The sequence below is a fragment of the Streptopelia decaocto genome, assembly GCF_964273445.1.
Source record: "Streptopelia decaocto genome assembly, chromosome: 4".
NCBI lineage: Eukaryota > Metazoa > Chordata > Aves > Columbiformes > Columbidae > Streptopelia > Streptopelia decaocto.
This window is the reverse complement of record NC_138658.1, coordinates 2,502,474-2,525,144: the sequence shown is the minus strand read 5'-3', so window position 1 is coordinate 2,525,144 and position 22,671 is coordinate 2,502,474. Positions and strand designations below refer to the sequence as shown.

Below are 22,671 nucleotides of genomic sequence, written 5' to 3'. Positions count from 1 at the left end.
AGGAATTAGAATTGGGAGTTTATTTTGAAAGTGCAGCTCATTTGTTTCTGTCCACACACATATAATTCTGAATACTTGAAGAATCCTATTGCTCTTAGTTTTTAAAACAAAACAAAACTAAAGCTGTTGTGTATGTGGCCAAGTACTTTAGCAACAGCTTTTGTTGTGAGTACAAACAACCAAAGACAAGTGGTAGAAGTGGGTCTGTATTCTTTCTGCTGCCGGTCTTATATAAATAGAAGAAGCAGTGATGCCAGGGAACAGCATTAGCATCATTTACAGATTCGGTGACCAATTCAACAGGGATTTTCAAACTATTCTCTCAACAAGTCAACAAATTATTTTCCTACCGTGTCTTTATTGTGTAAGACACAGTGATTTACAAAACATCTAAACAACAGGCATGTTGTAAGAATTTTAAGCGTTAGCTGCACACATGGATTCTGTTGTGTACCCTTATAAAAAGAAAATGGAAGGTATGTAAATCAGTCTCATATCTCAGGGGACTGTTCTAAAAATGGTGTTAAGCTGTTGTCATGGTACAATAATAAATAAAGCAGACTTGGTGAACAGAATGAAACTTTTCAGAGTATTTGGACTATAATGCAGAAGGAAACAAGAAGTGTTGTCACTTGTGTGCAGCATTTCCCGACCTCTTGATCTCTCTTTAAAAAACAAACAATCCCAAACCAAACAAAACCCAACCCAAACTCCAGAATCTTCTTTGGTTTGTTGCTTTTGTTTTGCTTTGTTTGTTTTCCCAGGGAGATTTATTATCATAAGTGATAAACCTTTTGAGTTAAAAGACAAGATAATCCCATTGCTAAACAAAACTGCGTGGTTGAACCTAATGGGTCTTACTCCAGGGCAAACACAACTTTTCAGAATGGTGAATGGCTCTTCAAATAGACAAAAAGCAGCCTTTACATTAAATCTGTGTTATCAGGGCAATTACACTTCAAGTTCAGGGGAAATCAAATCAAACAGGAAGACAAAACTGCTCTGCAGTGTCTCTTGTGTTAGTGCCTTGCTGGAGATTTGATTCTGAACCCCAGTTCCATGCCACAGCCCCCAGAAAACTGCAAATAATTATGCAATACACATGAGAACAAGGTAAAATGACAGTAATTTGACAGTCTCCAAAACGTGCAGCATGATCAGTCTACATGGATTAGCTGAGCTACAGCTAACTTTATCCTCTCTCTCTCTCTTTCTCTCTCTCTCTCTCTCTATATATATATATATAAACAGTGGTGGTGTTGCACAAATTTTAGGAACAGAGGGGTTTGTTGTGTCTTGCATTGCTGAAGTTGCTGTGTTTTCTGTAGCTCTAGTAAATGCACCGTGTACAATTGTCAGACGAGTACGGTGCGGTGGGTTTGTTGTATTTCTCTGTTCACTGTTTCATAGCTTAAACTGCACAAAATGTTTCTCCTTATATTGGAGTAGTAGAACATAAAATGATTCCCAGTTCACATGTTGGACCAAGTGTTCTATTTCAGTCACTAAGGATACTTTTAGGGCCTCAAAAAGATTATGTGCGTGATGGAGAATCGTGCAAATACTGATTGGAAATTTGTATTAATCGCTCCTGAAGTAACACCAACAAAATTACCTCCATCTGTTTCAATGATTGAACGTAGAACCTGAAATCTTATTGATAACTATTTTCAGTTTTGGTAGTATTGGTTCACCCTGACTGCTCTCAAGTAACTGGAAACCTTTGGGGAATATTTTAATTGTTCTTTGTGTTCAGCTTCCTATTCTGTAATATTGTAACAGCAACCTGGGCTGTTGTAAGGCTTATTTTATTGGTACCGTGAGCCACAGTGCAATAGCAAGGTCTGCCTTTAAGATAACTCTGCAGAAGGCATCCCAGGAATCTCTGACTATCTTTATTTCTTTTTGTTAACCCTCCATTTGTGATACTTGTATAAACCATAATTACAACAGCAGTGTGAAAATACCCGACAGTGTAAGTCGGACTTGACAGTATCACTCTCAACTAATAACCCATGGGGCAGCTTGCCAAGGGGAACCTTGCAAAGCTTGTACGAAGGAGCTGTTTTCTTAAAAGAAGCAAATAACAATGGACAGTTGCTCTGTTGTATAATCAGAAAGAAACTCGCTCTTTTGCACTAGAAAATTCAAGAGTAACTGGTGATTTGTTTGAGGAAATTTGAGAAGAAAGAATGGCTTTGAGGTAGTGCTGTTGGGAGTGACTGAACAACACAGCTCATGAAAATAGAATGGTATGTGTTAAAACAAATACCTAACTCTCGAAGTTATAGAGTCTAACAATACCAAACAATAGATTAAAGAGAGAACTAATCAGGAAAGTAGGGCTTAGGAAGATTTACTGTTGCTTAGAGTGAAGAGAGTGTAATGAAAATGATAAGGTAGTTATTTGATTGTGATAAATTATTGAGGTTACAGAGATTAGACCTTAAACCATTTGTGTAATGATGAAGAGACCTTGAATGTATGTTCTAGGCCTTCCAGTGTTACAGAAGTGGATCGCAGAACATAATCCTTTCTTCAGTGGGACTTCTGCAGACTGACCAAAGCTCTTAAACTAATTTCCCATTTTTCTCCATCCAGTTCTACTGTTACTTTACCTGGGGTCCTTTACCCGTTGTTATTTACAAAATAATTTCACCTGTTGTTTTTCTGCAACTTTAAATGACCACAAAAATATGTGAAAATGTGTTTGCTGATCTGGGGGTGACTGGGAAAAGAGGCCTACGTGCTTCTTAAAAAATTCCAGTTGCCAATTAACATTTCATTAGAATGCTTGAGTCATAGTTAATTTGCATTAGGATTTATTATCTGAGCAAACCTGACCTATTAAACTTTCGAAATCTATTAGTGTCAGCTAACGGCATGATTACAGAAAGAGTATGCGCTATGCTGTAGCAACACGGCTCTTCCACCAAATTTTTAACTTGAAATCAACCATTATGCTGTTTATCATGGAATTATTAGACATGATAAATTATTTTATGCTAGCCACTCTCATGTCCATCTTTTTAATACCATCCTTGTCATTATAAGTGCCTTTAGCCCTACAGGCTAATGAAAGGTTCCCATCTCAAGTCTGATTACCACTCTAATGTTTTCCAGGCATGCTTGGTGATGAGCTTGGCATATAAAACGATTTCCTACAGTAATAAAACTAATTAAAGCGGGCAGTCATCCCCACATCACTCTTTAATGAATTATAATGAGCTCATTAATCTGTCCGGTCTCACTCACCACATCTATTGGCCAGGCTGCTCGGGGGGTATGTCAGGATAGAACTCTTGTCCGGGAAAAAATGAACACCAAAATGCATCTATTTTCCTTCTTTTTAACAAAAAACCCCAGGGGTCAGCAGAGGTCTGCTGGGAGTGGAGTGTGGTTTCTGATCACCACAATGGGAAAGGGTAAATAGCTATGACCCTGCAATGGTGGCAAAGGAAGAGTGATGCAGGAATCTAACTGGGATATTGCACCGCAAGTGACAACATAATTAATGCCTCTGTGGCACACGCAACTTACTTAAAATATGATTTACAAATAATGTTGTAGTAACTGGATCTCTGGGAAACTGCCTGAAGAAAATAACATCAAACTCATTTTTGGCTGAATACCTATCTAGAAGAACTACCTATTTTTTCTTAGATTGTAGCCCTTCCACTTTTCTCATCTGTAGTCTAGTAATAGCTAATCACAGCGACCCACTGGAGTTAACCAGTTCTTATTAGCACTCGGATGCTTTTAATTCAAATCCCACAGGCATAATTACAATACTATTACCAGGCAAATTAATCGTTACCTCTATTCATTTCATGTATTTTAATATTATTGAAAAGTTCTGCAAAACATACGCTCCCAGCGTATACAAAGACGGTAAAGCAAATACGCTGTTCCGAAGCAGAAGCAGCAGCCGTACTCACCAATACTCAACACTCATCGGTGTCGTCTCTGCTTTGTGCTTTGTGGCCACTGTTGTTTCCCGTGGTATCTTGGTATTATGAGGGTTTTTCTTTGTTTCTTTTTACAGAGGAAAATTTTATAGAGACTGTCTGCTCCTAAATAAATGTTTAGTTCATTTCTAGGAAAAGGATGATGTCGTTCAGGTTTCTTCTGCAAAACTTATATACTTGAAATATTCCAATATAGGGGGACCTGAGTGTGTACATTGTTAATTGGTTTCCTACCTGAATCATCCTGGTCAATCTAAAAATGGAAATGTAAAATATGTAAAATGTAAAAATATATTTTGTCTTTTGGTTGTGCACAAGAGGCTGCTTGTTGTGTTTTTGCTTGCAGCTGGGAAAGTTCAAATCACTATGTTTTAAGGCTCTTCTTCTGTCTAAAACTTCCTTGTGAGTCTAAGAAGCAGGAGAAAGAGTATTTTAAAGCATGAGTGTTGAATTCAACCTAAAATAATGGAGATGGCATCACGTTTTGAAGGCGATAGCAGACTAGTATGGTGGACTGAGGGGAGGTCTGGAGCAGCCAGAGGGACCTTGGCTGTTATCTCCTGGCAGGGAGCCAGCCTGGGCTCCTCACGTGCAGAAAAACGAGCGTTTGTGTAAGGCAGGTGCTCTGAATACAAAGAAATACATTTACTGGCTTGGAGGTAATGAAACTTTCTGAAAATGTGGCATTTGGCAGATATTTTTACCTCTTGGCCAAAGGGATTTTGTAATTCTGCTTGGTGGTAAGAAACGGAGACATAGCAGTGAAAAAGTGGCTGCATTTCAATGGTGGGTGAAGTTATGTCTGTACAAGGTTATAGATACAGATATTTTCTGACATGAATCAGTATATGTATTATGTGATTAAGGTTGTTTGCATGTAAAAGCATGAAGAGATTTTGATTTTGCTGATGTGGTACTAGAGCAGAATATTAGATATGAATAGGCTATTTTTCCCTGATGTTCATGACAGTTAATAGGAGAATACTAAATTGCTAAACTTCATGGTTACAGTTTAATGTAAAAATACAATAAGCAAGTCCAAAATACCAAACCAAACAATCCCACCCTGATTATAGAAGGTTTACTTTGAATTAATAAGTAGCATTAGGTCTTTCAGAGCATTTGCAATGCTGTAAGATAATTGTTGTGTAAGGAAGCCCTTCTGGTAAATAAGGGTATTGTAAAAAACAAAACCAAACAGAAGTAAATAGGTCATCTGTGTCTGTTTCTACAGAAGTATATACAGCAGCAGCAATGGGGCAGCTGAGATTTGGGTAGAGCACAGTATAGAATTGCTTTAGGTTTTATGAGGATTAACACATGAAGAATTACAGCCAGCCAGTTTCTTTCTTGGTGTGACTGAAAGGGATTGATGGGGCAGATGTAAATTGACGCAATATGTAGAGCTGGAGTGAACGCAGAAAGGGAAAATGTACTGCTGAAAAGTCATACCATGTTCATCTGTTGTGGTGTAAATATATTGGGGGACTATCTCTCAAATAATAGTAATAATAACCAATAAAACTCTTCATGATCTGACAAAAAAAGCCATTTTTGTAAACACAGTCTGTAATATCCAGATGTCTGCTCATGTGAATAATCTCAAATATGTGGATGCTTTTGCTTTTAATGAAAGCGCATGTGTCAGTGTGATACATGTTATCGCAAGTGGGGTCTCCTTTCAGAGACGCATCATGGTACCTCTCTACAAATTTCTAGTAAGTTCCACAAAAAATAGTAAAAAGCGAAGCATAGAAGACATCCATAATACTGTACATAGTCCAGACTCCAGCACTGCTGACACAAAAATCCTGTACAGGTTAAAATAACCTGTGTTCTAGATATTCAGAAACTTATTAGCTTTGTTGTATGAATCTGCTGCACAACTTAAGGGAAGCTTTGGCTATTATGGCATTTATGTAGCTTTCTGAACCTGACATTCAGTTTTAAATTTCTTGATTTGGTTTGTTCCAGGATGATGTTTGAAAAGAAACTACATCCTAAGTAATTGCTGATTTTTGTATTACCCCAAGTTGGTAAACAATCTGCTTAGCATCGGAAACTCAGCACATTTATCAAATGAGTTTTATAACATTCTAATTTTATGGTACTGTTTTGGCAGCATATTCTGTTTAGTAGCAAAGGAAAATTGCAGCAAATCTATCTTCTGTAGTACTTGGTTAGTTCTGTTTATAGCGCTTTGATTACAGTAAGCACAATGTGCTTATTTGTTCTGAAGTATGAAGAGGTATAAAGTAAGTTTTGCAAATGGAAATGATTGAGGGTTTTGGTACTTAGGGATAACCTGCCACAACTGTCTTTCACGCATCCGGTGTGATTTGTCATCTTTTGACCTGATCTGATGAGAAACATGTTTGCTATTGTGTTCAGCATTTTCCAAGATAGACAGAATTAAAGTAAAATAGGAAAATACTAGCACCGACACATAGCAATTGCTGTCATAGACTACATCTGAAATGAGGGTGCTAATCTGAAGAAGTACAAAGATAAGTTGAAGAATATTCTGATCATAAACATGTACAATAATGACAGCAGATCCATAGTGAATATGCAGCTAAATCCTGGGGTATTTTTACAATATCAGAGAATATAAATGAGGAAAATACAGTGGACATTTTGCACACAGCTGCTTTTGCGCTTTTATGAAGCACACCTGGAATTTAGACTGCAAAACTGTTTGATTACCTCCATTTAATAAAGGTTTGAAGAGACAGCATTTTCTTTGCAGAGCATGCTGTGTCTAACCTTTCAAAATGAGCAGTTAATTTGCTTCTCTTTTTATCAAGTATTTGCAGAGTTTTGGACAAGCCTGTTATGAACATACTGCAATGGGGAGCAGAATTATTACCCTTTTTTTCATAATGAGATCATGAAAACATTCATAAAACTGAGAATATCATATAACATTTAATAAATAGCCCATATAATTAATTAAACTCAACAAAATGACCTCATAGCTATAGTGTGTACCTGTAGCTTATGAACACATATATAGTGTATGATTCAGTTATTTGGAGTGTTGATTAATATTTTCACAGCATCCGCATTCTCATTGGAGTGATAGCCCAGCCTTGATAAAATATACAGGTATAAACTCATTTTGCAGAATGATAAGGATTCAGGTGTCCAAGGATATTGATTTAGTAACTAGAAATGGTAAATGTTACTTAGCAGAATTTTAAATCTATGGTCATTTGTTTGATTGTGTTTGGCACTTGAACTCAGCTGTACTTACATGCCAATCTGTTACTCTCTTTTGCTCTATAAATATTACAAGATCTGCAAAAGCGTGCGAAATATTTTGCATACCTAATTGTAACCAGCATTATAAATAAGCTTATTTTTCTAAGCGGAGGAATACACGGGTCAGGTATCTACTGGAATGTGGGAATCGTGAAGAGCCTGAATCATTCAACCCCAGGGTATTTAAAGTATATTAAAAAGCCTTTCTTTATGAGCTGGGCATCCTTTTTGAGTCCCTTCCTCTTTTATGTCTGTTGTGACAATTCCTTGTAAGGAAATTCTGGTGTTCAGGTAGTTTATTTTCACTAGAAATCTCTGTTGGATTGTGTCTCGCCTTCCTCAAGGATACAGCTCTTCATTTAGACTTGTATGACCAGGTAGTTGGCTGGTTAGTTTGGTGGGTTGTTATTCCTCAACAGTTCAGTCATTATGTTTGAGTTTCTACTCTTGGATGTTAATCAGAACAACACAAAAATACACGATTGACTCATGAAATTGCCCCATGGACCTGGGTTTGACTGCAGTCTTAGCTATTAGGTTGATTTTTCACGTATGTCAAATTGAGTTGCAGTCAGGTTGTGTCGCTAAGTGGTAAGTATAATAATTTCTTTCTTCCACGCAGCTAATACTTCGGTTTCAGCTGTTTGGCTGACAGATGTATGCATGGGAACGGTGCTGTAGTTTTCCTGGCAATGTCTGTTGTGCTTTCTTTTCCATCCTCTCCAGGATCAAGAGCTTCACAATAATGCTTTTAAATTGATGTTTCTCTAATGTTGTTTTGTGTGCGAGTAAAATTACAACATTTCTTAGCCATTCTTTAACTGGAAAGGAATGACCTTGCAGGATCTTCAGTAAAAGGCTGAAAAGATTCAGGAAACAATGAAGGGGACTCCTGTGCAGGGAGCTATTCACATGTCTGTGTAACTTCTCTGGATGCATTAATTTGTTTATGCAACAGCTTAGAATATGTTTTTGAAAATACCACACGTGACAAAGGAGAATTGAGTTTCCGTTACTTGAATGTAATTATCTCACACTATGCGAAGCAGCCTGTTCTTGTCCAGAGCGAAGTGCAAGTGTTATAAGCCTATTACAAGATCTCTTTTGTTGGTTTTGTAGGATGGAATAAAAGATGAATGCTCAGTGCTGAAGCTGCAGCTGAAAGAGAGAGATGAACTCATAGCCCAACTTCACGAGGAGCTGGTAAGGAAGAGGAGCAGCACTTGTGATTGTGGTTTTGGTTTGTTTGTTGTTTTTATTCCTGTTTTGTTTACCATTTATTTACCTGATAATGTCACTGGAGACCAGGAGTAAAGAAAGGCCATTTCACGCCAGCCTAAGGCTGTGTTAATCATTCATATGAACACTGATCACTGTACATTTCTAGGTACTGTCAGCCTCCCAAGTGTTTACTGTCCAGATGCACAGCTGGTAGGGGGTTATTTTAAAAGATTGTGTGAACGGTTTTCTTGCTGTATCCAGAGGCCGAGAAGTAGCACAGCACCGTGTGCGTACGCCAGCAATCCTGAAGGGCCACGCATGTGTCCTGTTGGATTGTGAATACTTCTCACATCTATAATATTGTTCAGCAGAAAATGAAATATTTTTTTCTCCTTAATGGATGTCTCTTATTTAAATAAAATAATAGATATTCTTATGTTTGGCGAACCTTTCCTTAGCATGTGAGCTGCAAATGCTTGAGTACAATTAAGTGTTTTGAGAGAGATAGAATCCCCTTAAGTGACCAAGTGAGGTAAAATATGTAACATAGCGGTTAAAAAAACCTGAACACATGCAAAACCTAAACACATGCGATTTGACATTGTCAAATTAACAATTTTACAATTCCATTTTTGATGCAACCTGACTAAAACATGTACATCTTCAGTATTTTTAATTAAAGGAAAAATTTATTTCAGAAAGATGTCCAGCACATCCATTGCTTCTGTGGAAGCTGTAGGTGTGCAGATTTTGTATAAGCGCTCTTTGGGAGGCGGGTTTGTTTCCCTAATTAGATCTTAATTATGTGATCTAGCTCAGGGGCTTTTTGTGCGTTTGTGTCTCGTGGCTGGCTCAGAACTCGGGCAAAAGGAATTGAGGTCCATCCATTACTGCATCTTTATATACTAACCAAAACCGCCAGGATGCTTTTACACCAGCACAAATAACTAAGTTGCACAGGAGAAACAAAATGCTGCTCGAGGATGAAAGATTCCTTTGCGATACTAACATCTGCAAAATAAATACGGGTCATCAATATTCTTTGCTTCATATTTGGCTGCATTAAGAAATGATGTATTATGTAATTACTATCTAAAATTAAATGACAAAACGGGACACAGGGAACATCAAGCTTCTGCACAGTCCTGGGGCATTAATTTTATATCAGTCTAGGTCAGAACATATGCTATTTAACTGCTGGACAATTTTGTCAGTGTAAAATTATCCTGTATTGATACAGTGAGCTGTAGCTCATTTGCTGTTAACTGTTGTCAAAGTTCATCTGTATATATGTCAGTTGCAGAATAAAAAAATCCCACAGGGGATTTAGTTCTTGTACCCTATAATAGACTGAAAAGTACATTTTCCTGGGGTCATAAAATAAGGATTTCTATATGACTGAAAGTAAGTATAATGGTTTTAATCTGTGATTAACTTGAGTGTTGATACACTAGGACTTGTACTCTAGGACACGTGTGAGTCTTGAGAGCACATTTAGTCATTTGAAATTAAATTTTGAAAGAACTTGGTACGTACCATCTCACTTGTATTGAACTAAATGAAGCCAGATTGGGAGGTGAATATTAGAGAAGCTGGACTTAAGGTTATGAACCCTACAGGGGGTGGGGGGGGAAAGCACTAGTGGGTGCCCACAGGATTGGAAGAAAGGATTTTTGTGTATGAGGTATGTAAGTATAGAGTCGCTGTGCCAGCTTTGGCCATCTCTGTACGGTTTGATCTTTGCTGTACATTCTCCTGCTATGCTATTTATCTGTAAAACTTGGGATTTAGTTTGTTGAAGAGTGTGGTGTTCTAAGAGCTGCCAGGATTTCTAGAGCAGCTGGAATTGAGTAAAAGAGCTCACAGGGAACTTGTGCCACAGCTGAACATTTTGACAATCTAATGGAAACCAAGGGATTCCATCACCTTGGCAGCGTCCATGGGATAACTCAAGTCTACTGCAGGGAGTGGAATATTGAGGGGAAATCAGCTGTCTTTTAGGACTGTTGAGAAATAAGTAAACTTGAAATGGTTGCTAAAAAATGCTGATAAAATTATTTCCTTCACTTATAAAAAAATCAGCCAAAAATTGATGCAGAAAAAGCTTTAATATTCTGTAAATCCTACAGTTATTTATGTGGGGTTTTAAAGACTGTAAATATTAGGAGAGCAGATGTTTACAAAGGATAAATAGAAGAGTAACGTTTGGCTAATAAAACTGGGTGCCTTTTAACTAAGCTACAATATATTGCGGACACAGCCCTGGATGGATAACGACCATTTTTATTCTTGTGTGTTGGGGCAAAACGTGTTCAGAACATTGTCATTCTGAATACGGAAATTTAATAATTGAAAATACAACCTGCCTGTCTTAAAGTCTTGGCATCACAATGGTAATTTGTAAAAATGTGTACTTTACCTGTGGCTTTCTTTTCAGTTGGGTGCCTCTATGTAGATAGGAAATGCTCGATCAATTAGTTTTTCTGCAGAACTCTGCAACTAACCTAAAGTGAACTGCAGGTAAATTTAAGCTCTTCAGGATCTTTGCTTTCTTTCTTTGCTTTAGTTTTTTCTAGAAGTTTTTAGTAATCTTCCCTTCTCCTCTTGATCTATTTAATTTTCAAATACTATTTAAATAAGTATTTCCACCACATTTAAGTGCGTTGTGAAGGAGACCTTCAACAGAGCTGAGGGTGGAAACTCCTTGGAGTTATCGTGAAAGGAGAAAAGGGTAGATCTTTGAGGAATGAAAACAGAGGTTAAGATGTTCAGCAACAAGACCCAGGTACTAAAAATAAAATGCAAGGAGCCCCTACATACCTCTGAGCAAACAAAAAACAGCTTAGAAAAATAGTCCCTTTCTTTGTAGTTATAATTTTTTATTTACTCCCTTGATCACCTGAAGTGTATTTGTCATTTTTGGAGGAATAAATATACGTAGATGGAGAAGTGGAATAAATTCCTCTATTCATGCTTTGTTTCTTGAAAAATACTCATTTCAGGAATAGAAGAGTTTGGCTTCCGGTGTGTCAGGTGCCCAAAACTGTGCCAGCGTTGTTTGGACATGGTGGACCTGAGCAGGAACTTGAAATTCGAGTTCAAAGCATCGCTTTGTCCACATGCTGTACTTTTTGGGAAAATATCCTCTTATCCTGAAGATCAAATAAACCAAGTCAGTCCGTTCTGTGGGGCTGGGTGAAAGGAGTTCTTCACGAGCTGTTGTTTGTCTTTGGCTCTACCTGAAGCTGCCTGTTTGTGAACACGTTCCAAATCCATCTCATTCCACTGCAGTTCGAGCACTTGGAATGACTTCAAGCAGAAAATGTTTTTGTGGTATAGTGACAAAAATAACTGAGTGCTGCTTACAGTAACATTTATTCTGCTGCTGTCATTCGCACAGTGGCATTAACACTGAAAAATGAGCATTAACAAGATTATCCTTTCAGCCTTGATGTCCCTGTGTAACTTGAGTCATGTGTTGTCCCATTGAAATAAAAAATGCGGTGATGCAGTTTGGGTGGATTCTGAGTGGAACTGGAGGCAAAATGAGGACAGGAAATTAATCCCCATCACAGCCTGGTTCTTGGTGCTATTTTTCTGCTGTGGAGGTGGCTCTTTATCAGATGCTAGACTTTGTACATTTATGGAATATCTAGGGACAGTGCTAGTTTAGTGAGCTGTTCCTCAAGCTGTAGAAATTAATGGGGTGGGACTAGATACTCTGGAACTGGCTCAACAAACCATAACTGCCTTTTGTTGTTGTTGCTTTACCTCTGCAAATTGTAATTTGTGCAATTCTGGGAGTTTTTTCATGAAAGCCTGAGATGCACTTGAATCCTGCTGTTAAACTGTTTCTGAAAGACACTCGGGTTAAGTGTAAAAATCACCTTGCAACAGTTGTGCCACTATAGATGCCTTGAGTTGCAGAGTCCTAGAATCACAACTTCTTTTGACAGACTGAGAGTGAGATATGGAAAAACAAATCAATGAACACATGCTGAATACTGTTTTGTGGATTTTTTTTGAAAAAAAGGAATTTTTATTAATCCACTATTTTTAAAAAGTCACCTTTGAAATTTTAAAGAAATGAGGTAATACCCATTTGAAAACAATATTATTACTTATATTATTATTAATATTTACACTGGTTACCTGCTTGCTCTACATCCTATTGGTTTGTAGTGTTATTTAGGTTGGCTATTTTATGAAGGGATATTACAGATCCCTGAACAATTTACATAAAAGTAGATAGTTGTGAATACTTTCAAATCCTCTTTCTTCCCCGTGCTTAGGAACCATTAGGACCAAAAAAGAAATAAATTAGGTGTGCTTAAACATTATTGAAGTGTCAGGCTTCTTCATCCCTGTTTTGGCAGGAGAATTGATTGCACATTCTCCAGAAAAGGCTGGTCTGATGTGTGATGGCTCTCTGAGTCACTTCCAGGAGATAGACAAGGAGTGAGAAAGTGGCAATATCCCGGACACACAGTGGGGATTAGGCGGTGATTCCGGCTCCGTGCCCGTCCCTTGGGTAGTTTGCTGTGATTTATGTGAAACAATAGGTTTCAATGGCACCATGATGTTGTGGTTTTTTTGGTTTTTTTTAACCAACTTGACTTAGCCAATTTTAATTCTAATGAAGATATAAAGATACTCGACTACAGGTATAGTTTAGGATGACTGGAAGTGGCAGCATCCGGAGGTGTGGTGGGTAGGAAGACTTTGTATGTTGTAGTTCATCATCTTTGTAGCTGTTCCGTACTATTGACTGACAGATACTTCTAGAGATTCAAATTCCTCCTTGAATGAATTATTGTAGATCGTATTTCCTATGTAGCAGCATCTAGTGTAGTGTTTGTTTTATACCATGACCGTGCTGAGGTCAAACGAGAGCGTTAAGCTGTGTCCCTGGAGCAAGGCTGACTGCACCTGAGACTGTGTGGTGCAAACCAGGATTTGTGTCAACACTTGCTGGTAACTGAGGTAATGAAGGAATCTATGTCATAAGTCCTAGGAATAAACAATATGAAGAAGACAGCAAAAAGTCAGTGTGATTTTTGTATAGTTTTCCTTGCTCAAAAGGAGGCAGATGGCTGAAGTGCTGTAACGCATTAATGCAGAATAGTAGTAAAATGTGGGATATTGCTGATAAACAGTGTGTTCTGAGATTATATACACAAGCCTGACTAGTGTCCCAGTAGAAAGCTAGCTTGCGAATTTCTGCTTTCATTGGTAAATTCTTTCAAAATGAATATTACGCAAGTAATCTGGCATATTTTGGCTCTTCTGATAGTTTAACTGGATGAGCTTTTTATGCTGCTTTGTATCTTTTAGAAGGTGATAAAAAGGTAATATATGGTCATTGTCAGAAAATCAAATAAAAAACAATGGTCTTACTGACTTTTAACCATATATTCAATTTCAATTACAAGGAGAAGATAATAGCTACTGGTTAATAGTGAATTAACTTAATCTTTCACATTATGCATTTATTTGACTTGTCTGGTGTATTCAAGTCTGACTACTTTTTCAGTAGGTTGCTCTATATGGCCAGTAAAATAAAAACAATAAACCATTTCTTCTTATTCTTTGTTGAGTTCAGAAAATAAAGTGACAATATATCATTTCAGTTTTGGTTGGTGGTTTGTTTTTTTTCTAGAGCTATTGTTTATGAATTATTCAGTATATTTGAAATGTACTTAACATATTTTGGAGTTTTCCAGTAATAATGCAAGACATTTATCTTACATTTCCCAATTTGACTTACAGATGATATTGTTTTTCTCAAAGGGAGCTCTCATGATTTACCAGAAGAGTAATAGAGCTTGCAGGCTGTAGTATTTATCAGAATTCACACGTTATCAATGCAGGACTCTGTAAATCCAGACTTTCTCACAGCGTGATATTTGCATTCCACCTTACAAATGAGGGTTTTACCAAGCAGTGCCAGTTGGGCGCTAGGATATGCTGTATTATTACGGTTTTGGTATGAACAAGGGAGCTATTGTACAAGCAGTATGGTGATGAGAAGGAAGAAAAATAAGCTATCTTGATGTATATTTGCTTCAGTGTGGTTGGTGTGCGTTAGAAGGATCTCGAGTTAATAGGCTGGAAAGATAAAAAGTGATGCAATTAAAGGATGATCCAAAGCAGTAGGAGAACTCTATTTTTGAGCTGAACTGCGTATTTATCATGTTTCTTTGAAGAGCAGGGTGATGGATCATGAAGGGAAGGGTGACACAGAGAGGACTGAGGATTTTGAAATTCCCACTGGATCCACCTTTTACGACAACTGCAAACACAGGTTTGCTTAGACTATGGAACTCGCTGTGCAAATGATCCTTCTTCACTTAGTATGAGGAAGATTAGATCAGTTTCTGGAATTCTGTGGAATTTATTTTGTTGTATCTTATTAAAGATATCTTTATAAGGTATCTTTTTGAAGCTACCTTTGTCCAAGCAGGCATTGGAACAGACTGCCCAGGGCCGTGGTGGAGTCACCATCCCTGAGGGGTTTAAAGGTGTTTAGACAAGGTTCTCGGGGATGTGGGCGGGTGCTGAAGTTGGGTTCTGGTTGGACTCGATGATCCTGAGGGTCTCTTCCAACTGAGATGATTCTATGATCAGCACCTTTTTCTTGACCATCAAGTACCTTAAGATATATTGTCTGGTACTATTGGATTTTTTTGTCAAATTGGAGTTTGTAACTCACATTTGTTTCTCTTGGTTTTTAAACCTTAAAATCATGGACCATTCTGCTTAGCCAGCAAAATTTAAGTATCCAAGCAGAGAGCTTTTTTCAAAGATGTCACTATTACCAAAATCTGGTTTTCTGCAGAACTGAGCAAGATGGAGAGGCAGACAGTGAGTGCTAGTTCTTAACCAGGGAGGCAATAATTAACTGAGAAGTGCAAAATGTACATAAGCGGTAGGGAATTGGGAAGCTGCAGACACATCCAGTTATGTGTTTGTCTGTATAGACAGGAAGAACCCTCAAAGAGTGGCAAACCTGAGGTCCTGTCTTTAATAATTCCTAGAAGCAGTAAGGAAACATGTCTGAAGAACAGGAGGTCCATTTCAGCTTTGGCTTTCCTTATTTATTAATTGTGTTAATTTATTTTCCTTACTCATGAGTTTAGACTTCTCCAGACTAAACAAACCCAGTTCCCTTACCTCTGCTTGGACGTCTTTTGCCCCCCCATGTTACTGGCCTGTACTATCGACAGTTTGCACCCACCTCTTGTGCTGGGACCCCCAAAATTACGTGTGTTATTTTCAGATCCAGCCTCCACAGCACCAAGGGGAAAAATCATTTGCTGGATCTGTCCTTGGCAAGGTAGCCCAGCATACTGTGAAACTCTTGGTCTCGGGCTCTGAGCATAAATCATAGTATTATTATTCCATATCATAATTAACTTCCATCATAATGAAATTATTTTTTACATTATTACATTTTAAGTAGTGTTAGGCTAATTGAAAACATGAACTTTCTCTCATGTGGGTGTTATCCAAAAATCTAGCTAGTTATCAGGCTCCTAGCATGTCTTCTAATGATACCAGATGTCAACTATTATTTAGACACCTATTATTTTAGAAGTTATAAAATATGGATTCAGGCCAGGATAGGGAGTCGAGACCATGTAGGATGTGTTGCTGAATAATATTTTCCCATTAGTGGATAAAATGCAGATTTGCCTGAGATCCAGGTTAATGTTTAACATCTCTTGGAAATGATCATCACAAGCAACATTTGTTTTTACCAGATGCCGTAGTGTTTGTTTCTCTAGAAATAAATTCATGTACTTAAAAATAAATGAAACAAACAGAGAAGAAGTAAGACTGGAGACAGGGCTGTTTTCCCTATATATGCTGCTTTGCCTGTGGAAAGGGTTAAAAGTACAACATATTGTGACTGTCAGATATACCGTATAGTAAATGGAGTAAAGCTCTTCTGTTTGCTGTCACAGTCTGTCTGGAAATATAAATACGGCCTAATAGTACAAGGCTTACTCTTTCACACAAATAAGTTCAGTATTAAAAATGGGCTTTAAAAGATACCTTATGAAGTGATCAGTGGCACATCAGAGAAAATTTGAGTAAACAAATTAAATAATGAGAAAGGAGTTCTGCTTCAAGGAGAATATATCAATTGTATTGATTTGGTGTTTGTGCAGTTTTTAATTACAATTGTATTTTTAGCTCTGCTTAGCCACCCAGAGGCCTTTGGGAAGGGCTACGTATAGATTAAAAAATCAACCTCTTTATCACAGGCACCGGATATTGTGTCTTAATTTTATTCTTTTATATCTTTTCCTATACTGCTTTATTGGCATGATTGAGCCCTGCATGGAGAATTATTACCTGCCATGAAAGAGTCAAGTCCAGCCTTTTTGTTCATTTAATCTTTCATCACGTTGCTGAGGCTTTACTAAGGGTGGATATTAATGAGAAATTGTGATTTGGTGGCATGGATGCCTACCCAGCAGGAGCAGGATTCAGCTGGTTGTCTGTAGGTTAGTAATCATCTAATAGTCATGGCTTTGTGACTCACCGTGGGCTCGAGCCGCCTTTCATTTGATGACTTAGAGGTGTTTCTACTTTCTAGAATTATTCCCTTTAAAATGTGAGAAACTTACTCATGGAGAAGCTTTTATGTTGTGGTGCAGAGTGTTTTTGTTTGGTAGTTTTTTGTTTGTTATCGTGTGTGTGTTTTGATTCGTTTGTCTCTGTTTTTAAGTGTAAAAAGGCTGGTGAGCATCAATTCTATTTTTCTTAAGCAAGGACTCCTCTCACTTTCTTTTTACACAGCTTTGACCAACACAATGTGTAAAATGTGTAGGCTGATGTTGGCATCGCTTTTGTTTCTACCATTATATACAGTGTGAACAGATAGGCATGCGTGGACTGCTCAGAAATACTTTTTTAATGGTTATGTCTTGCTCTTATAATTTTTGTGATCCGTATCATCCATTTTCACAGAACGCTTTGTAGTTTCATCATGTTTGATTTGGCATAATTAACAGAAAGGCCATCTGATGCTAATGGGGCTGATGAACGTGACGAGGTTTGTTTAGCAAAGGAAGGAGGTTTATTCACCTGTCCCTGGAGAGCTGCTGCCTCCTGCCCAGGTAAATCCTGGCACCCAGGGACACGATTCTGTGCTAAATGCTTTTTAAGCTTTTACGTACGCTTACGCTACTGTGCACTTAAAGTGTCAATGTAAAATGTTAATAAAAGTTTGCTCATTCAGTTTGCCGAACATCTCTTCCTAGCTGTATTGTACCATATGTCTAACTTACGGAACAGCATCTTTAAAGAAGTCTTAAGGGCCTCACTTTACAGGTTGAGTGCTTAGCTCTCTGAATGTCTTTGCATTTCTTCATCAGCTTTCTTAGTAATGACTTCAGGCTACAAAATTACATACGTTTATTGGTGAAGAATGTTAAAGACGTGCCAAACCTGATAACTCAGCATTTTGTGATGACTTTTGCTTTTTTTTTTTTTTCCATAGAGCTCTAGCGATCATTAGCATCCCTCTTTGTGTTTTGTAGTGCTATAGTCCTTGTATACACTGATTTGAGTAAATAAAACATAGAATAATATGCCATAGCTCTGTAGTGTTGCTAATCTCCCACTAGGCACTCGGTGAAGTGAAGTGGTTCCTGAATTTTACTATAAATAGTGCTGTACTTCTCAGGAGGCATGGGAATAGAATTTTAGACTTACGGCTAATTAATGCAGTCGAGAATCATCATGTACAAGGAGACATCTTTCACAGCTCATCTGTTTTTATGCTAAAATAAGTGAAAATAACTATCCTTCCTTTTTCTGTGAAATGCTGGCTGCTTTGGTCTTTCCTAGGTAATTACTGAGAGAGAATTGCATGGACAGGTGTATGCATGGTTCTTTGTTCGGAAAAAACAAACCAAACATTGTTTAACAATTCTAGCTGTACATCAACTTATACATTGGTCTCGATGCTGTATTGTGTATTTTTGAACTTAAATGCGGTATAGAAAACAAGTTGACAGTGTCCTATTCATGGTTTAGGGTTAGAGCCATGTAGTCTCTTATTCCATTGTAGGAGTTGAAGTAATAATGCAGTCAGCTTCTCATCCCTTGTGATTTATGTGTCAATAAGGACCAGGTCTTTAGTGGGATAAAGCTGCTTGATGTGCTGATGAGCTGTGCTGATTTACAGCAAGTCCTGTCATTGCATGTCTAGAGGGGAAAAGTCTAAGTATCTATTCTGTAGGAGAATAATAGAATGCTTAATTTACTTAATAAGATGCTTTAGATGAACAGGTATATTAATGAAATATTTAGCATGTAAAGATTGTTGACCGCTTACTCTGTCATTCATTAGGTCAGATTGTGTCTTTTGATTCAAAGATGACTTGTGTGCTGCATTGGAAATAGAAGAGTGTAAACAAGGCCAGTGTTAACCAAGTTTCGTGTCTCCCTCTGTGATTAATGGTGTGACCTCGTTAGCCAAATAACCAGAACAACAAGGTGTTATTTTTAACATCAAGCTAGAAGTGAAGAAAGGAAGACATTGACAATGCTGCATGCTAGCTCACATGCACATAAATATATATATATATATAGGTGATAAAACCAACCAAACACACACACAAACTAAAAACAAATAAATGCCAAACAAAAAGACCCCCCCACAAAAAATCCACATGGTAGAGAAGTTGCAAGCTGATCTTTGTGAAGTAAAATAGCAACAGCGGTTCAGACTAAACATGGTAAAATGTAGAAAACGAGAATAATTGTGAAGGTTTAGTAGTTGTTTTTGTTTTCTGAGAATCTTTTTGGTTTATGGTGGCTGAAGTAGACAGTAGCAGCAATAAGAGTGCAATCTCAAAATGAGCCAGAATGGCCTTTAGGAAGATTTGAAAAAATTGTGCTTGATGCTGGAGAAAATGTCTTTTCTCTTGAGAAGGTCGTCTGCTGGAGGTGATTGTAACTGTCCTGTTCGCCTGCGGAACCAGAGGTGCATTAAAACACATGTAAGCATTAATGAAACTCAGGGAAGAAATGACTTGGAGTGGTTTCCAGGCACCAGCATCAGCTTAAAGGGATGTTTCATTTGTACTGAAAAGAGGGTTTTACCAAGTCAGAGTATGTCAGCTTTGACAGGGGACTTACCAAAGGCTAAATATGGTACAAGGTTTGTTTTTGTGAGAAGAAGTTGGACATGCCGTTTACTGCGAAGTGTCTTGGTGATACTAGAATTATGTGTGTTTGTGTCTGCCCAGGCTGGGGACATGAACAAGAAGGAAACAAAGAACATTTGTGCTCTGTCGTATCTCACACTTTCCGTGGTCGTGCAAAAGAGGCTCAAGCTGCCAAACTTGTTGCCTTCGTGAATTTGGTAGACTACAGTTTTATTGTCAAAAACCCCCAAACGATAGATATTTTCTTTTGGGGCAGAGACAGTTAAAGCACAGAGAGCAGGGTATGGTTTTATAGTTTAATAGACAGGGCATTTTTGGTATATATACAGAATATACTGTAATGAGTACCTAGAGAGATCTAAAGCTGACTTGGTAATGAGAGATGAGCAACGTGGTGTCACAGGGGTTTAAAACAGCATGTTAGCCTTTAAACTTTAAAAGATGGGGTTCCAAATGACCATCTGAGAAGCCCATACATTATTTCATTAATCCCTTAAAAAGGATGGCTGAACATACCATGCCATTCAGGCTGTTCTTTTAAGAGACTCTGAAGAATACTGGTGAAGTCCATTTGAAGCTCTGTGAGGACTTCTCTTCAGCAGGAATGAAAGTTCAACCATTCTTGGCTTTTTGTGTGCAGTTCCACAAGGATTTAGAGCTTTTCTGCAGATGACTTGTGAAAGGGAGAAGTCTTTTTTATCTCTCTGGTGTCTGAAAATTTCAGTGCAACCTTTTATATATAGTAGATAATTTTTATTAAAAGTAAATTTGTTGTTATTTTGAGGGTTTTGGAAGAGCTCACTTGAATTTCAAGGAGGACTAGAGAGAACTGATGGTTTATTGGGCCTCCTTTATGACGTCATCCATTACGCAATGGGTGCTGCCTGTTTTTTCCTGTCTTTTTAAAGTGGATTTTGAGACATTTCTGGGAGCATGGCCTGGGTTTGGAATCTGCTTGGCTCAAGTCCAGAAGAGTATCTCCAGGTCTAGTGGCTTGAAGCATTTTAATTCTATGTCCAAGCTAACATGCGATTGATTTCAGTTTAATATTGTCCTGAAGGTCTCAAAGAGGAAAAAAAAAAACTTAAAGATTCAGACTTGTCTTATTTCCAGACAGGAGTAATTTATTAGTCAGAAATAGTGTTAAATTCAAAACCAAAGGCAAGGAAATGTGTTTGTGATTTGCATTTGAAGATGCTTGAAACTTTGCGAATTAACTTCAGTATCACTGTATTTTTTTTTTTCCTCTTTATGAGAACATTTGGTAAAAGCACAACAAAAGAAATGTGATGTTAAGATAAAGATTCGTTACCATTGGCAACGTTCCAATAACTGTCTGCATTGCTCTTGTCGTTGTCTATAAACGTCTGTTTCTGTACTATCAAGTAGTACTTATCAGCTTCCACAGGAAGGGATCTGAAGATTATAGTAGCTGATTCTGATTTTCTAGTGTCAGCTCTATGCAATTTTGGGGGTTTTACTCCCTAAATCAGGTCCTCTGGATTGAAGCCTCAGTAGGAGTTGAAGCATACAGAGTGTCATAGGCTGTCATATATAGTTGTTTGCTTCTCAAGGTAAAATCCAAATCCAAAATGGATTGTTTGCACAACTTTAACATGTAATGTTTGACTTCAGTAAGCACTGACAATGTTATTTCTTTAGCATTTGAAGAAAGCATCATGAAGTGCTCTGTTAGTGTTGAAATTGTCTTCTTTCTTTAAGAAGTGACTGAAATGTTCGTTGGAATTCCGTGTTTTGCTGCTTTTCAGTGACTGCAAATCACTGCAAGGTGCACAGCTTCCAGATGAATAGCCTAACACTAACCCCTTTAAACACTGACATCTGCGAAACGACTCTTTTAAACACATTAAAACTAAATTATGCATTTCATATTCTCATTCAATGACTTCAGTGTTTCTCCCTTTATCTTTATTAAAAAGTGACAGATATTATTTGGTTTAGTTTTCAAAAAGTATTAGTGCTGTTGTCAGCATGTTAAAGTTGCATCCACTTGCCACTGACAAAGTCCACTGTATTCAAAAGCTCTTCTTTATAATAAGCTGGAGGTTCACCTAAATGTGCAAAGAAGGTTATGAGCAGTTCCAAACCATCCTCTTATTTCATTGTGAGCTATATTGCGTGCTCCATTTTAATGCTTGCAGCTTTCTCCATAAGGTCATAAAAATACAAGGGTATAAGAACCACCACTTATTTCTAAAATTATGGCAACTATCATCAGTTGGTTCAGCTGATACGGAGGAGAGTAAGCGTAGGTATGCGTTCCTCCTGTAGGTTAACTGTAATATGAAGTTCTGCCATCAGTCTGGGTAATACAAACATCAAATTTCTAGAGAGTAATAAGTTCTGTCCTCCCACATGTAGATATATGGAGACACTATTACATTTTATATCAGTACCACATGGACATTTATAGGTGTCCAATCTTTCATCTGAAATTCAGATTCAGCCAAATTGTCTTATCTCAAGATGTTCCTCTGGTTAGGACAAGTCTTCAAATTATGGTGTTTGTTTAATACTATGGATACTGAAGAAATAGTCTCTTTGTTGAGGGCTCCCATGTTGTCTTAGGTGAATGTGTGGGTTTTATTTGTTGGTTGGGGTTTTTTTTTTACTTGTTGGTTGTGTGTTCTTTGGTTTTGTTTGGTGTTTGTGTGTCTGTGTTTTGTGGTGTGTGGTTCTTTTATATTTTTATTTTTTTAGGCTTGTTTCCAAACATATTCCTGAGAAGTGTTTAGAGATTGTTCCCACATTCTCTCTGTTTCATGTGTGCACAGGCATCTGGACATTTTCCATTGCAGCCGTTATCTGAATCACTAGGATGAGTATGATGTGTGGTTTTCTGGCTTCAGTGTGTCTGGTTGCACAGTACAATTCCAGCTGCTGGTTTTGTTGCACTCCATTCCATTTCATTGCATTCCATTCCAGGTTTCTGCTGCCTTCCAGTCTGTAGAGAGACAGTGTTAGGAAGGTCACTGGGTACTGAGATGTCTTCTTCTTGTTCAGTGGTTTCA

The 22,671-nt window shown here is 37.7% G+C and overlaps 1 protein-coding gene across 2 annotated transcripts in view; it reads left to right on the top strand.

Annotated features, from left to right (window-relative positions):
- Window positions 1–22,671, top strand: part of CCSER1 (coiled-coil serine rich protein 1) — a 413,875-nt gene that overhangs the window by 212,524 nt on the left and 178,680 nt on the right. For both annotated transcript variants that reach the window (XM_082050532.1, XM_082050533.1), the window contains exon 8: window positions 8,352–8,435. In XM_082050532.1, coding sequence (XP_081906658.1) covers window positions 8,352–8,435 — 84 coding nt within the window. The remainder of the gene's footprint in view (window positions 1–8,351; window positions 8,436–22,671) is intronic.